Below are 15177 nucleotides of genomic sequence, written 5' to 3' on the forward strand. Positions count from 1 at the left end.
TCTCTACCTATTTTTATTTACAAAGGCCAATAACAAGGACTGCTGCTTTCAGGGAAAAAAATAAAAATTCTATGAAACTGCCTGCTCATGTTACAAAGTCGCAGGTTGATATCAAAGGTAAGCAGAAACTGACTTGTTCCTGAAAAGCACAGTTCATCTCGCAGTGTCCGATGGAAGAAATTAGAAGCTGATATACTTATTTATTTGCATCAGTAAAGGTAGGTTTGATTTCAGTAACCTGTGAGGTCTGGATTAAAATACAAGAATTAAGCCCTACTGAGCCCCACTGGACTAGAAAACATTGTTTTAATACCAGCAAACTTGAGTAACAGCTTGACTAAAACCCAGAGTATGCAATATACTATTACAAGTGAGCAGTGTGATGAATGAGTGTCAGTGTTAAACCTGCTGGGATTAGCCGAGCTTCATAAAGCTGGGCAGATTTCCTCCGGCTGTGTGTGCGTATGTGTGTCTGCACAGGGTAAAGAGACTGCTCATTCTAGCTGTGGAAAATCAGAAAGCATTAAAACTTCACCTGAGGCTGACACCAAGCGTCCTGCTTGTATGGAGCTTCTGTGTCCCTGGCCAAGTGAACCCCGTTCGGGCTGTGGAGGAATGTGCATTAGCTTCGTCCCGTGTGAGAGTCAAATTCACCTCAGGTGCACCTCTCTCGTTTCCCTCCCCCCACTCCAACATCCAATCCCACAGATAAGGTGCCATTTCCCAGCCTTACTGTGGATTTGGAATGTGCAACAGTGAAGTCTCCCACCACAATTGTCATTTCATACATTACACATCAATGGCATGCTCTGAGGAAGCGTGAATAAATTACACTGACCAGGCCCACTGGATTTACTAGAAACACTGAACAGGAAACACAATTCAGTCAGAAATCCATTTAATTGTCAAGACTGTCAACTGTATAAAATCATACAAGGAAAGATGGCCACAATAGGTGATACATTTTCAATCTATAAACAGCAATCTGTAATCAATCTGTAACATACCACAAGAGGAAACTAGTTTACAAGTCTAACTCGATCTTTCAAAACTCTAAATTTGGGATTTTTGTTGATCTTCCTGTTGAAAAGCGCAGACACCTCCTCTTCCTTTTTAAAATTGCGGTCACCGATGAAAGAGTAGTAGGCTGCCAAAACCTGCAAAAGATGAACAAGACCTTAACGTCATAACAAATCGAGGACAAGGCTTACTTTGAAATGATATTTGAGGTCAGCGTGGTGGCTTTCAAAGTCTGCTGTACAAACAGAGAACTACAGACTTCACATTTTCCTCCACTTCACGCCTCACCTTCTTCCTGAGTTTCTTCAGTGGCAGCTCCTGATCAGGTGACTCTCTTAGCAGTGCCTTGATGTGTCCCTTCCAGTTGAATTTCCCTAAAAGTTGGATCAGAAACATAAATAAATTAGCCTTCCAGGTGGTCATTTCCACACTGTCAATGATGCAACACTGACCTCTGCTGGCTTTTTTTTTCTTCATAATACATTATCACTCATTTACTCATTACAGTACCAGTTGAAAGCTTACACCTACTTTGCTATTTGACTGGGATTGTATGTCAGTGTAAGAAGTATGTAGAGCACGTTACCCTGAGAAGCAGCTTGATCCTCCGTCTCTTCTGACGTGAGAACATCGGCATCGTTGGTTGCTTTGACAAATGAAAAAATGACAATGAGTTGTTAATGTTGAATTCAAATTTGATATGCTCTCCTATATACTTTTCATGCAAAATTTACAGGTGAAAAATGAGCGTTTAACTTTTTCATGGAGAGTATGCTTTTTCAAACATGCAAGGTGAATGTTAGGAGAAAAAAAACATCAGATTTACTCTTTGCTTTCTTGACAGAAGTCTTATTTTCAGCACAGTTTCCATTCTGCTCTTCATCTTCTTTGTGTCCATGTTTCCTCTTCCTGCCCTTTGTCTTTTTGCCTGTGTCTGGCTCTTCTGTGACCGTTTGTTCATCACCATTTGCAGCATTTCCATTCTTTTGTCGACGGGCCTCTTTACGCTCGCGTTTGTTCAGCTTCTTCTTCTTTACCTCAACATTTGCTTCAACATCCTGCTTTTCAGTTCCATTAGTACCCACTGGGACTTCAGCCACAGTCTCTTTACATTCTTTAGTCGGCTGTTTGGCCTCTGGAGCCTGAAAGATGATGGATGGGTAATAAAAATCAATTCAGATATTTAAAAACAATGTTTTCCTATGACTTATCATAACTAAATACAGCATGCAAAGAAACTTGTGGATGCAATGCTTTTCATCATCTATTGGCAACATTTACATATTCAGATAACAAAATTAAGCATCGGCTAATCTAAATGTTACTACTAAGCTCGCAGTCACGCAAAGAGCAAGAGTAACTTACATTGTCAACTGCAGCAAGAATGTCCCACACTTCATCATGGAGGCTGGTGTTTGCTATTCTAAGACTGTTTCTCATCCAGTTCTAAGGGTAATAACACAAGCATGCAAACTGTTTAATTCATTCAGACAACTTCCTATGTTGCTCAAGTTTCCCAGGTTAAAATTAATTTCAAGAAGACAAAACTCAAGTCACTTAAAAGGCAGACAATTAACCTTTTGTTAAAATGCACATTTGAACATCTGCATCATAGATTTGAAAATAAATAAATAATTACATTTTTTTCCAAATATTTAAACGGGAAAAGTTTGTTTATATTTGGGATTCAATTATGTCTTTCTTCATAATATAGACCGTCACAGCACAACAGTACTACGTTTTCAGGGAACACCAACCTGAAACTTGGCTTTCTTCCTTGGTACGTTATCATATGTGCTAACTTGTCTGAGTACATCTCTCAGCTTGGCACTCACTCCAGGTTTGCCCATCGCTTCATGGACTCTCTAAAGGAAAAGACAAATAAAGTAGGTCAAAAGTAAAAAGAAAAAAAAAAACTTGTAAATTCACGCACATACTGTTAAATGTACATTATTTACCTGTATCCACTGCTGCTGTTTCACATCTCCCTTGTTTGCCTTTGCCTCGTAGCCTTTGCCTCCGTACTTCTGATCTTCACTGATACATTTGTTATGGTTTTTGTAGTCATCGCCCCTGTAACACGCGCAGAGATGTATCATTTAGGTATCTTCATTACTGTCACACAGGGATGGAAGTGCTTGAACAGTAGATTGTAAACACTCGGTCAGTCATTACCAAAAGTCTTTTCCACAGTCGATGCAAGACAGGACCTGACACCCACGGCACATGTTCACATGCTTATCAACCTGGGCTTTTTTCAAGGATTCACCACAGGCGTTGCATGTGAAGAACACCATTTTAAAGACTTCCCTTTTTTTATTATGTAGCGACAACTGCAGCTGGTCTAAATATCTAAACACAACTTAGAATTTAAGTTAGTAGTCGTGACGACCAAATTGAAATCGGTATAATCCTCACGCGAAAGTGGGACCAGCCTGACCGAGCCGCTGTAACCCAAAGCATGGAAATGTAAAAAAAAAAAAAATTAAACTATTCGTGCCTATTACTTAAAATAGCAGATTATCTCTTAAAGACCGTTGATGTTGTGAGCGTCTAAATCAAACTTTCTTGCCTCAAAATCGTAGCCAAATGCGAACATTCAGGGTTTCTTCCACAAAATATCTTTTTAAAAACACACGTGACTATATCCGCAGTTAGACGCTACGTTATTAATGCTCCGTAAGCAAAGACGACCACAGAACAGTTCCGATTAGGACTACAACAATGCTTTCACAACCCTGTTTGTAATTATTTAGTACAGTGTGACTTTAATTAGATTAACTATTACAGTAATGTGACACAATGCAACGCATGAAACTGTTGCTGTGCATACTTATTTACATAAATATTCGACCTGTCTGCTTCGTGTTTAAGGGGCTTAAAATACGCGTTGTACCAGGAAGTGACGTATTATTTTTTTTTTACAGTCGAAAAGTGACCCATCATCCCAATAAAAGGTGGAATCTTTAAATTAGGGTTTTTGGCTAATCTTTTGGCTAACTTCACAAAACAAATTATATTGAGAAATAAGTCTGCTATTGGAATTTTGTGCCGCATCAGCTCACATCACTCGTGGCTGTGGTTTGTTAGCATAGCTCTGTAATTAGCTTTACAGTTCTCGACCAATTTTTGCATGGGTGGTCTCGTTGCACGCGCACACTGGATTTTCTGCGGTTGTTGAACAATGTGAAGAAATGTTTTAATTTAAACATGTTTTCAGCATACTCGGATAGACAAGGGGAATAAATACCAATTCCCTTAAGTCACTTGTTTTTTACTTGTGCCCCTTTGACGTTTTATTTATATTATTATTTTTTGTTTGTTTGTTTTTTTTATGGAGAGGTCGGAGTTGGATGGTCCAGTGGCAGAGTGACCATGGACCCTCTGTCCAACCACAGCTCCTACCTCCTCCAGCAGCTTCAGGAGCAAAGGATTCAGGGGCTGCTCTGTGACTGTATGCTGGTGGTGAAAGGTGTCTGCTTCAAAGCGCACAAAAATGTCCTGGCTGCTTTCAGCTCTTATTTCAGGTGCCTTACTTTCTTTATGCCATGAAGATAAATCTGTATATGGAGGTGTTACAAAGTAACCTAATGTGCAAATTATGACTGCTTTTTCCAGGTCTTTGTTCCAAAACTCTCCCAGTCAGAAGAATGATGTCTTCAACTTGGTTATCCAGGATGTCAGCGGCATCGGGCAAATATTGGACTACATGTACACCTCCCATCTCGACATTAACCAGGATAATGTACAAGCACTCTTGGACATTGCCCAGAATCTGCAGGTTCCAAATGTGCAGAGCATGTGTAATGCTTTCCTTAAGCCTTGTCCACCACCTGTGGAAATGCCTCAGTTTTCTCTCCCAGGCATGTTAGCTTCAGAGCACGACTGCCTTTTGGGGAGTAGTCTTCCTCATGATGTCGACCTCCACTGTCCCTCTGAGCCCCAGAGGCCTGGCTTCTACAGTGACATGGACCACACTAGAAGGATGTCTGCTGTTCCTAACAGTAGCTCAAACTGTGACGTACCAAGCTCGCAGGCACCTGCAGAAAAACAGCTGGTTCACGGATACAAGCTCCGTAATTTCTACAGTAAGCAGTACTTCAAACAAAGTGCTATTCAGATCAGCAGCGCAGCCGCAAATCAAGGCCCCGGACCTTTGGTGTTGTTGGAAGAGCAGCAATGTCACCTCGGAATCAGCCAGGGAGGCAACGGCAACCCTGTGAGCTCAGGAAATCCAGTTCAACCTAACCCTTCTTGCACATCTATAGCAGTGGAAAAACACCCTGTCACCTCATTGACACCCTCAGATAATTTAAACCCCCCTAACGCTGATTTAGCTGATTCCATGGACAACAAACTCGTCCGCCCAAAGAAAACTGTTTACCTGAAGAAATACAACTACCTCCGGTCTCAGATGGCTCTGGAGGAGATGTGTGCTGAGTCAGTCACCGAACCTGTCCTCAGCTGTCCCAAAGAGAGCCATCAGGAGGAGTCTGTGGTCCAAACTGAAGCTCCAGAACCTCCTGCAGAAAGCAGCACTGTAGGTAGAGAGGAGTCTTCTGGGACAACAGATGTCCAGCTTCCTGGTCCTCCTCCTGTAAACCATGAGGAGCAAAATCTGAAGCCTGTGCCAGAGCCTCCACAGCAAACAGGACACAAGCAGTATTGTTGTGAGGTCTGTGGGAAGATCTTCAAACACCCGAGCAACCTGGAGCTACATAAACGCTCACATACCGGTACTGAATGTTTAAACTGCTTAATAATCAAGCCGACACACAGTAAAACATTTGATCTTGAGAATTAATTGTGTGGCTTTTTTAAAAAAAAAATTATAACTCATACTTTAAATTATCTATTGCAGGTGAGAAGCCCTTTCAGTGCAATATTTGTGGGAAAAACTTCTCACAGGTATTTTCTGGTGCTTCATTGTACTTTGTCTCAACTGTTTTTCGATGGCAGTATCATCTTGAGATATCATCACTGTTTTGTCTGACAGGCTGGAAATTTACAGACACATTTGCGGCGACACTCTGGAGAGAAGCCATACATCTGTGAGTTATGCGGTAAAAGGTAAATAAACCTCTTTTATACCTCATGCTAATTTGTAGCTCTTTTTCTATCCTTCTTTTGCACCTTCTTTAGACATTTTGATCTGTCTATATTTGTTTTCTCCATGCTTGTATTTATGTTTTTATCCATGCTTTTATTAATAGAAAAGGTGCTTTATACTTTCTTATACTCGGCACATTACCTGCAATACAGTGAAGTAGTTTTTTGTATTCATATCATCCTCAACTTGACAAGCAATGAAAAGAAATTGTTGGTAGGATTAGCCAAGTTGAAGGACATCACACTATGTAATTCCAGTTTTGGTACAATGTAGTACATACAAGATATGATATTATCCATTAGGGACCTTTTACACCAAGCTGACAATTGGCCATTAGTGAATTTCATTGTCTCTTGTTATTTTGATGTGTAATACACATATCATGAGGGCCAATGCGCATTGGCTCTGTTGGATATTTTCAAAGCTATTTTGGACCAATTCAACATAATGTTGTAACCAAAGGGCTGATCACAAATTTTTATAAGCTCTCCATTAAACTGTGGGTTGCTCTTAGTTTGACCAAGTGTTACTCACTTTGAATAATTGACAAGTTTTTGTTTCCTGCTGTGAATTAAATAATGTTTTATGAGATTTGCAAATTCTGGCGCTGTTGGGTTTGGGTTGTTCGTTAAAGTGTTGTTAACTGTGTTACTTTTCAATGCCTGAAGCTTAAATTCTTATTGAAGGTATACATGTACAAAACAACCAGCATTTCAAATTGAAACACAGGTTTTAGAGTCTTAGCATGATAAAAACACGCTTAACTGAGCTCGAGCTATGGAGGATAGTGAAACCTGGACCAATGATGACCTGACTTTCTACAAACATTGTTTTGTTTGTTTTACCCCTGCGGTGTCAAAGATAGGAGAGTCAGCAGGGGGTTCTGTCATTGTTGCTAGCATCTTGACAGCAGTTTGGCGTATTAGAGTCCTTAGAATATGGTCCTAATGTTGCGTTGAAATGAATGAAAATGTTCTTCTGTATTTTCCAGCTTCACAGCGTCTGGGGATGTCCATCGTCACAAAGTGGTTCACACAGGAGAGAAGCCACATCTGTGTGATATATGTGGCCGAGGTATGTGACATCTCTTATTTCACCCATAGTCTTTATTACTCACTCGTCAATTCATAAAATTAATCTGCTAAGTTGTGATTGCATTATTCCGAAAGTCGTCTTCTGCTAATGTCTGCTGAAATGGCACCTCGCGCGTAAGACAGATGTTTTCCTTGTCATGTCTTTTGTTCAGGATTCAATAACTTAAGTAATCTTAAGGAGCACAAGAGGACTCATGCAACAGACAAGACATTTACCTGTGACCAGTGTGGAAAGTCCTTTAACACACACAGAAAGCTTCTTAAGCACAAGGCACGCCATGCTGGGGAAAAACCACACAGCTGTGCCACCTGTGGTGAGGAGTGGTTCCTGTCTTGGTATAAAGTATCATTGAAATTCTAGTTTTGTAGATGACATAACAGACGAAGTTACATGTGTTAGTCAGCTGACATCTACAGATACAAACCTATTTTTTGATCAGTCCAGGTGTCTAGGCAGGCAGGGTCACACCTCAAATTTATCTCATGCTATACTCCCATCAATGGGATCTGAAGCATATACTGAATGTGTTTATGGCCATGAGCCCTGCCAAAGCGTGGGAAAACACAGCTTAAACATCGTTTGAACGCATCCTGCAGAGGTACAGACAAAGCAAAGGAGTGGCTGCAGCTAACATGGTGCCCATATGGTGCCCCCTGTGTAAACATGGATGTTCCCATTAAATCATGGTGCATGTGGCATTTGTCGGATGTTATTGGATGAGACCTTGTCATGGGCTCATCCTATTGGCGTCAAAACAAAGTTTTTTTTCATGAAATTCACATTTACCTAATTTAGCATAGGTTGTAGCTACTGTCTGTAGAGTGTTTCACATTCAATATTTGTCATTATATCATGCAGGGAAGTGCTTCATTGGCTCAGGGGACCTGCAGCGTCATATACGATCACACACCGGCGAGAAACCCTATATCTGTAATACCTGCGGAAAGAGCTTTACCCGCTCTGCCATGTTGAGGAGACATAGCAACTTGCACTGCAAAGGACCTCCAGTTGACAGCCCGGTCACAACCAGCTCTGAGCAGACGCACAGCTCAGACGGAGCAGCCTCATTCGCCAAAGCCGTCAGCCACAATAAACCACCTGCCGCTACTACTGAGCAGCAGTTTGCTGCCATGATGCCTAACACAGGGTTAGATAAATCCTCTCCACCTTCTCCTTCAACACCACAAGCAACATCACATATAGACACTCCACCCCCCAGCATACACCTCAGCCCAGCACCGACACCCCTCCCAGAGCTGCGCTCCCTGGTTCCCCATCACCTCCTGTCCTCCAGCCACCAGGAGAGAAGTGCAGCTCTTCTCGCCACAGACCGCATAAAGTTAGCCAAACCCCATGTGACTCAGGAGGCTGTCTATGGTCCATATATAGAGAATGGAAACATGTCTATTGACAGTGACTCGGCGGGGAGACCCTACCTGCCTCCCACCGACAGCCACTGCAGTTCCATCACAGCGTCCAGCAGGCCTTACAGGTCCAGTGAAGGCCAGCTTATTTCCAGTGTAACTCTATGGGGCCTGGCAATGAAAACCCTACAGAATGACAATGATATGGAGCAGTGAAATATTGAATTTGTTACATATAAGCACAGCATAGCCAAATTTAAGGAGTTGGAATTGGATTGGTTCAAACTGACCTGAATGTCCTCAATGGTTTCTTGTGGGAGGAAGCAAGGATGAAATAGTAATGACACTAATTCTAGATTTATGTGGAGCTGGAGTGATAGAAAATGAAAGGGTTTCCAAAGTTTATGGATTTTGTAAGGTGATTCCACCAGGTGAACAGCTGTTTCCCAACCTCTGTGTATCAATCTGGGTGTATCCTTCAGTGGTCCAATGCAAAATGGATGCTTTATGTATACACATAAGAATGACGGCTAATTGAGAAAGAAAATCTAAATGGATTATCTTTGTATATACTGCTCTGCACTTTAATATGTATGTTTAAAAATAATGCCAACTTTTCATGATCTTTCATGATGTACATTTTATGCACAAGAGTTATATTCATAGAACAATAAAACAACTATGTCTTATTTATGTTGTTGCTGTCTTTTTTTAAATAGAAAATAACTCTCATTGCGGTTTTCCAGTCACTGGATTGCATTTTCTGGAGGCCATTTTCATAAAAACAGCCTTTAAACAAGTTAAATGTATCTGAGTGATGAGTGACAAACACATTTAAAGGGCTAATTTTAATGCAGCTTTGCTATAGTAGATATATGTGAAAGGTTAATGGTGAACACACTTTAAGATCAGTAGTGCTCCAAACTAAAAAGGTAAGGATTGTTTATGTTTTTCAATGTACTAATGGCTGCACTAACTTTGTTTTCTAATTATTAATGTTTGCCCTGTGATTTTTTAAAATCTTTTTGTTGTTGTTTCCCTGTAGATCCATTTGATCCATATTGTAACTACTTTGAACTCATTATGGTCATGGAAAAAACTTTCTGCTAGCTCTGTCAAAGATGGATGCATCCAAGGTGTGTCGGCCTGTTAATTTTTGCCGTAGGATTAGGTTGCTATATCAGTCTTTTCGACAGCTTGAGTGAACAACAAATACCTCCAGTCATCAAGTCGATGTGATGTGCCTGTAAAGGCCACAGAGGGAGCTAGAAACTACACTTTACTGTTAATGACTAAACATCCAGTTTGGCAGAAACCCTCCAAAAACTGATATCCTGCCAGATCTGTCAGGCTTTCTTCTTATCAGCTAATGTAAAGCATATCTTGCGTGCAGAATAGAAAATACGAAGCAGCTTAAAATGAGCATTTAATGCAATGTCTGTCTACTAATTCACTCTTCCATGTGTCTTTAGGTATGAATGCTGCTTATGTGAATAAAATGTTGTCATGGATTCTATTGGTGAATATTTCTGTCACAAATGAGGATCACATTCACTGCAGATCCGGTGAATGCTACGCACCAGTAATCATTGTGAAAACCCAACTGCAGGGTGTAGGACACGCAAACAGTGCAATGAACAGACATTTGTTTCGAGATGGACCGCTGATGATTGGCCATCATTGTCACAACATACAAGCCCTGCTATTCCATGCCTGCTGGATTAGTTGCCTAGCAACACATAGGCTAAGTCTGTTATCATGGTGTCTGTTCTCCTTCACTACCCTTTACATTGGTTGTTCAAACTATGATGGAACACAAGCAGCAACGTTTGGTAGAAAAGTGTCTCTGAAACTGATTTACCTCTGAAATGATCAACGAACTTATATGAGCGAGTGGGTTTGTCAGAATAGAATGTGTTGTTTGCATTTATTGTTCTTCTCTCCTTTTACTTACAATATTATGATCATGTGGACTTTTTTTCTTTATAACTTATACTCCCATTTTGCTTCGATGGAAGCTTCACAGACTTCATCAAAAGGAGAAGTTAAGCAAATTGTGGCCAGCTTGAGCCTGTTCTCCCTTTACAGCAAATACTAAAGTGTGAGAAGAAATGTGTGAAGAAACCCCCTCTATCCATCCAATCAACATGCAGGCAGCGCTCAGCAGCACATTGAAACCAAACCTGAGTTCCAAATTTTATCAAAGCACGTCTATTCATTTGTTTCTGCATAAATTCACGCTTGTCTGTATGAACTATACAGATGTACTTAATAAGACACCATTGCATTTTCTCAATGCACCTCATCTTGTTATGACTGTAGTAATTTTATCCTTAAGAAGGATCTTACGGTACTGGTAGTACAACCTTTTTTCTCCTTTGCTTGTCCATATCACTATGAAAATCATTTTCATAATGCATACTCAGTGCTTAGTTTTGTACTCCTCAAACAAAAAATGAAGCAGCTGTCTTATACTCAATACTTGATGTTGTTTGAAAGCAGCTTGCCAATCAGAGTAGACTGAGCTAAAATGTTGCATTTATGATGATGACAAAAGGCACTGCAACAATATGAAGCATGCGCTACTATGTGAGCAAAATATTTAGTCCATTATTTATGTTTTAGCTGTATATCAGTGTGCACTGTTACATTTTTTCATCTTGATGTAGCTAAGTAAAGGAAGGAGAGCCTGGAATACAAACCAGGGCCTTCATTCATTATCATTTCATAGAAAATGCAGAAATAGAAAATAAAATCTGTTTTTATCAAACATGCGCATGCCAGTACCAGAGCATGAAGTAATAAGCTATGATAAATCTCTCATGTTCCAAAGTACTTCATGGTCATTTTCATTCTTAAATAATTAGATAGTTTAACATTAGCTTGGATGTAACATGAAAATAGCATGCGTTCTTCCCTCAAATAATGTCCAAGAGAGAGAAGAAAATACATTTTACTAAATCAGAGCTCCAGTTGCTTGTTGTTGAGGTTGAAGTCGACCAAACATTGCTGTTTAGTTTATTCAGTCGAGGCAAGTCATCATTTTGATGAGCATTTCACACACGAGGCACACGTTTTCATCAAACTCAATACAAAAAAATTAGCTGCGGTACACAGATGAGACATATCTGAAACTGGAGGATGACAGAGAACAACAGAACTCACACCTTTAGACAAACAAACAGCCAGTACCAATGCAGATACAGCTTTTTCCCTTTTGATTTCAGCTTGGTGTTGATTTGTCTAAAGAAACTTTTGGCCAAGGGAATTGATAGCATCCAACATAGATAGTCTCATCTCATCTCCATTGGAATGGTTTTTGTCCAGTTAGAACCATCATTCTCTGAAGATGCATTCACTCTGTAGTACAAGGTTTGCAAAATCTTCAAATAACACCAATTTTCTTTTTTTTGTACTTTTCCTGTTGTACCACGAGATTCTGTGCGTAAGTATGGTCAGCGCTGTGCTTATATTCACAAACATTGCTGAAGTACAAGTTGGGGAATTCTTCACTTTGCATGGGAATGTTGTTATGCACTCATTACGCACACTGTGCATAAGCATGGTTGCTAAATGAGACCGAAGAAAATTCATAGAGTCCAGAAATGATTTCTACTTTTCTGTAGAGGAGAACAGCGCCTTTTGGTGTAGATTTTAGCTTTGCAACTCTGCTTTTCAAGCACATAGAGCTACAATGTATAACACTGTATAGGGAATAGAAAATCCAAAGCATGATATCAATACTTTAATGTGATGTGAGAGCTCAGTAGTAGAAATCACCTCCATTCTCTACAGCTGCTCTGTTGTATTCAGGTTTGCAGGGGTTGGAGGCTTTCCCAGCTGCTGTGGGATGAGAGGCTTGGTGTACACTGAACAGATCACTAGTCAATCACAGCATAGAGACAGACAACCATGTGCAATCACATTTACACCTATGACTGATTCAGAATCACCATTTAACCTATTATAATGGCAGTAAATGCAGTGAAACAATGCTCTATATATATACAGAGTCTGTTAGGCTTGAAATACAAAGCACGCCATGTGCTCTTTATTTGATTTTAAATGGGAAACAATCTCATACCATGTTATATAGAAACAAAAAGGGTACACCTATTTTCATTAACTACACCAGGGTTTCTTCGAATGTGAATCCTTTCTCCCCATGAGCCCCTCTTTTTGCCTTTCTCTGTGCTGCTCCCTCTCTCCCCCCATCACGCTAAAGTTAATCCTGATTATGTGCGCTGTCTAACCGGTGCAAAATGAGACCCAGTCTAATGCCATTTTATGCAGAAACATTTCCAAAGCCTGTCTTTTGTTCGAATATCTAATTTCGTTTCACTACTTTGTGTTACAGGCATGCAAGGATAGGTTGAATGAACAAGTGAGTGTGAAATATATGAATCTATCCAAATTTGGCCAGCTGTGACATTTCACTGCAGGAAAAAAGAGCAGTCAGGTTCAAGTAAATCATTTTATATCATTTTTACACCTAAATGTGCTATGGCAGTTTATCAAACATTTTGTTTGAACAAAATCATCCAAATAATTATTTATATATTTTCCAGGTCCAACAACATCTAAAATCAAAGCTGTCCAACACTATTTAATGATTTTCAATCTTTTTGCTTTTTCAAGCGTTTACTGCAACACAGTGGTTTTATTACTGCACTTGAGACTGCATCAGCTCCAGAAGATGGAGACGAGTTCTGGCAGCAGTTGCGGTTGAGCAGTAATTGCTGTGGAGCTGTGGCTTGTTGCTGTGTTGGATGAGATGGATAAGTGGCTGACCTAGTCTCTGCGCTATAATTCCTCTGTGTCACAATATGAAAGAGGCTTAAGCAGATGGTAAGAATGGTGATTGTTCCTACTGTTGCTCTGCTGTCCCCTCTCTGTTGTGTTTCTTAATGCTTTTCCCTTCTTCTCAGAGAGTATCCGCTTAGCTGCCACCATTTAGATTTCCTCTGAGGGTCTAAAGATACATGCTGTAACTAAAGAGGTGCTATTTCAGCATTGATCCATTCACCTCATTCATCTTAAATTTATGGCCAGGCTACTGTGAAAAAAGGGATTGTGACATTGTCACAGATCCTAGAGCACCAATACCAGTACACATACATGTACAGTCTTGCCCTGAGAGAGGCCACAGCACTTACTTTACTGTTTGACATCTGATGCTCTTCTTCCTCACTATCTTTTCCTCTTCCACTCAAACATTTTAACTCACGCTGGTCTTTTTATATATATATATATATATCGTACTCAGGCATGTTTTTTCAATGGGTCTGCCGTGCATATTTAGTTGGGATGTGATTTGACATTTTCCAGTGTGTGTGACACATTATTCCCCCTCAAGCAAGGAAATCAGGTTATTACTGCACATACAATGAAACTTTGGAAATGCCATGGAAACTTGACTTTGCAGCTAGATATGTTGTTGGTAATCTGCATTCCTGCAACAAGTTATATTTTCTATTATATTCCAAAAAGCACACTGTGAGGAGATTTAAAGATGATTGGCTTTATTTGGAATACCCTCAGGTACTTTGTGTCAGTTGCTGATTTATACGTCCTAGCATGTATAGAAATAGGAACGAGAACCTCATCCCTGTGCTTGCTTCCCTTCACTGGATTCCCTTTACATTATGTATTGATTTAAAAATCGTATTGCTCAAATTGCCCTACGCCATAGCCTGACGAGCACCTCCAAAAAATCCTAACTACACGTCGAGTTGACGTGGACCGCAAGGGCTGTGATTGGTCTGCTCAGAATGGAATTTCTGGCAGTTGCTTTTTCCGGGCTTAATGGCTGTATACGACGAAGAAGCTCGTCAAATCGGCCCGTTGACATTCGAAAGTATCGAAAGTGCATTTGTTCATCCAGGTTCATTCTCTATCGCCTGCGCTTCAACATTTGCAATATAAGCATTTGTTCTTCAATATTGATGAGCTCCAACTGCAAATACAGCTGCTTCACCTCGGTTGCCATTGTTTACTGTTGTTAACTGTGACTGGAAAAAAAAGCTAGGATTCGGCTATAACCCCTGAAGTCACACAAACACCGTTGACACCGTTGACGCCGTTGACGTTACGGAGAAGCATAAACTAAGGTTTAAACGGCCTTACCCCCAAATACATATCAAAATTTTTGGCCTGATATGTGCCCTGTCCGCCACTGAGATCCACAGATAATGCCCTTCTAGCTATCTCAAGATCACAGTTTGTGACAAAAGGAGATCTGGGTTTTTCCATCAGAGCCCCCGCCTTATGGAAGAGTTTGTTCGCCGTACTCAGGCATACAACATTTCTTGACTCCTTCAAATCTCTCTTTAAAACTTTCCTTTTCTGGAGGGCCTTTGGTTTGGTCCGATTAATGTATTGCATACTCTGTATTAATTTTTTGTTGTGTTGTGTTATGTTTTGTAACTTCCATTTCTTATTCTGCTGCTGCTAAGTGCACTGAAAAGTGCTATAAAGTTTTATTGTTATTTTATTCACCAAGTGTGTTAACCGAAGAGCTTCAAGGGGCTAAAAGTGCAGCAGGCAGAATTAGACCTCAAGTAAATGACTGAATCTATCCTTTTTGGA

General features: G+C 40.3%; 2 protein-coding genes across 3 annotated transcripts; one reads left to right on the forward strand and one right to left on the reverse strand.

Annotated features, from left to right (window-relative positions):
* Positions 1–883: 883 nt before the first annotated feature.
* lyar (Ly1 antibody reactive homolog (mouse)) lies at positions 884–3702 on the reverse strand. The gene is made up of 8 exons (XM_072383191.1): positions 3196–3702; positions 2979–3093; positions 2778–2885; positions 2386–2466; positions 1847–2162; positions 1607–1666; positions 1309–1394; positions 884–1157 (listed from the first exon to the last, which is right to left on the reverse strand). The coding sequence occupies exons 1-8, from the start codon at positions 3315–3317 to the stop codon at positions 1020–1022; spliced, it is 1026 nt and encodes a 341-aa protein (XP_072239292.1). The 5' UTR covers positions 3318–3702; the 3' UTR covers positions 884–1019.
* A 233-nt stretch (positions 3703–3935) lies between these two features.
* On the forward strand, positions 3936–9252 carry zbtb49 (zinc finger and BTB domain containing 49). 2 transcript variants are annotated; one of them, XM_072382655.1, is made up of 8 exons: positions 3936–3977; positions 4361–4547; positions 4639–5756; positions 5882–5928; positions 6017–6090; positions 7122–7204; positions 7377–7538; positions 8084–9252. In XM_072382655.1, exons 2-8 carry the CDS (start codon positions 4396–4398, stop codon positions 8803–8805), a joined length of 2358 nt encoding a protein of 785 aa, XP_072238756.1. In that variant the 5' UTR covers positions 3936–3977; positions 4361–4395; the 3' UTR covers positions 8806–9252. The 2 variants fall into 2 exon arrangements, with proteins under 2 accessions (XP_072238756.1, XP_072238757.1); XM_072382656.1 differs by lacking the exon at positions 3936–3977 and having other exon boundaries at positions 3993–4547.
* Positions 9253–15177: the final 5925 nt, after the last annotated feature.

This window comes from Leuresthes tenuis, unplaced genomic scaffold (genome assembly GCF_036924035.1).
Source record: "Leuresthes tenuis unplaced genomic scaffold, fLeuTen1.0.hap1 SCAF_3, whole genome shotgun sequence".
Lineage (NCBI taxonomy): Eukaryota > Metazoa > Chordata > Actinopteri > Atheriniformes > Atherinopsidae > Leuresthes > Leuresthes tenuis.

What these genes read in the sequence shown, in the direction of transcription:
- lyar (XM_072383191.1), bottom strand. Translation starts at nt 3,317, where the DNA reads ATGGTGTTCTTCACATGCAACGCCTGTGGTGAATCCTTGAAAAAAGCC. An exon ending in GGAAGAAAGCCAAGTTTCAG is followed by an intron (nt 2,467 to 2,777) that starts GTTGGTGTTCCC and finishes TATTACCCTTAG; the next exon opens with AACTGGATGAGAAACAGTCT. An exon ending in TTCTTGCTGCAGTTGACAAT is followed by an intron (nt 2,163 to 2,385) that starts GTAAGTTACTCT and finishes ATCATCTTTCAG; the next exon opens with GCTCCAGAGGCCAAACAGCC.
- zbtb49 (XM_072382655.1), top strand. Translation starts at nt 4,396, where the DNA reads ATGGACCCTCTGTCCAACCACAGCTCCTACCTCCTCCAGCAGCTTCAG. An exon ending in ACATAAACGCTCACATACCG is followed by an intron (nt 5,757 to 5,881) that starts GTACTGAATGTT and finishes TATCTATTGCAG; the next exon opens with GTGAGAAGCCCTTTCAGTGC. An exon ending in GTGTGATATATGTGGCCGAG is followed by an intron (nt 7,205 to 7,376) that starts GTATGTGACATC and finishes TCTTTTGTTCAG; the next exon opens with GATTCAATAACTTAAGTAAT.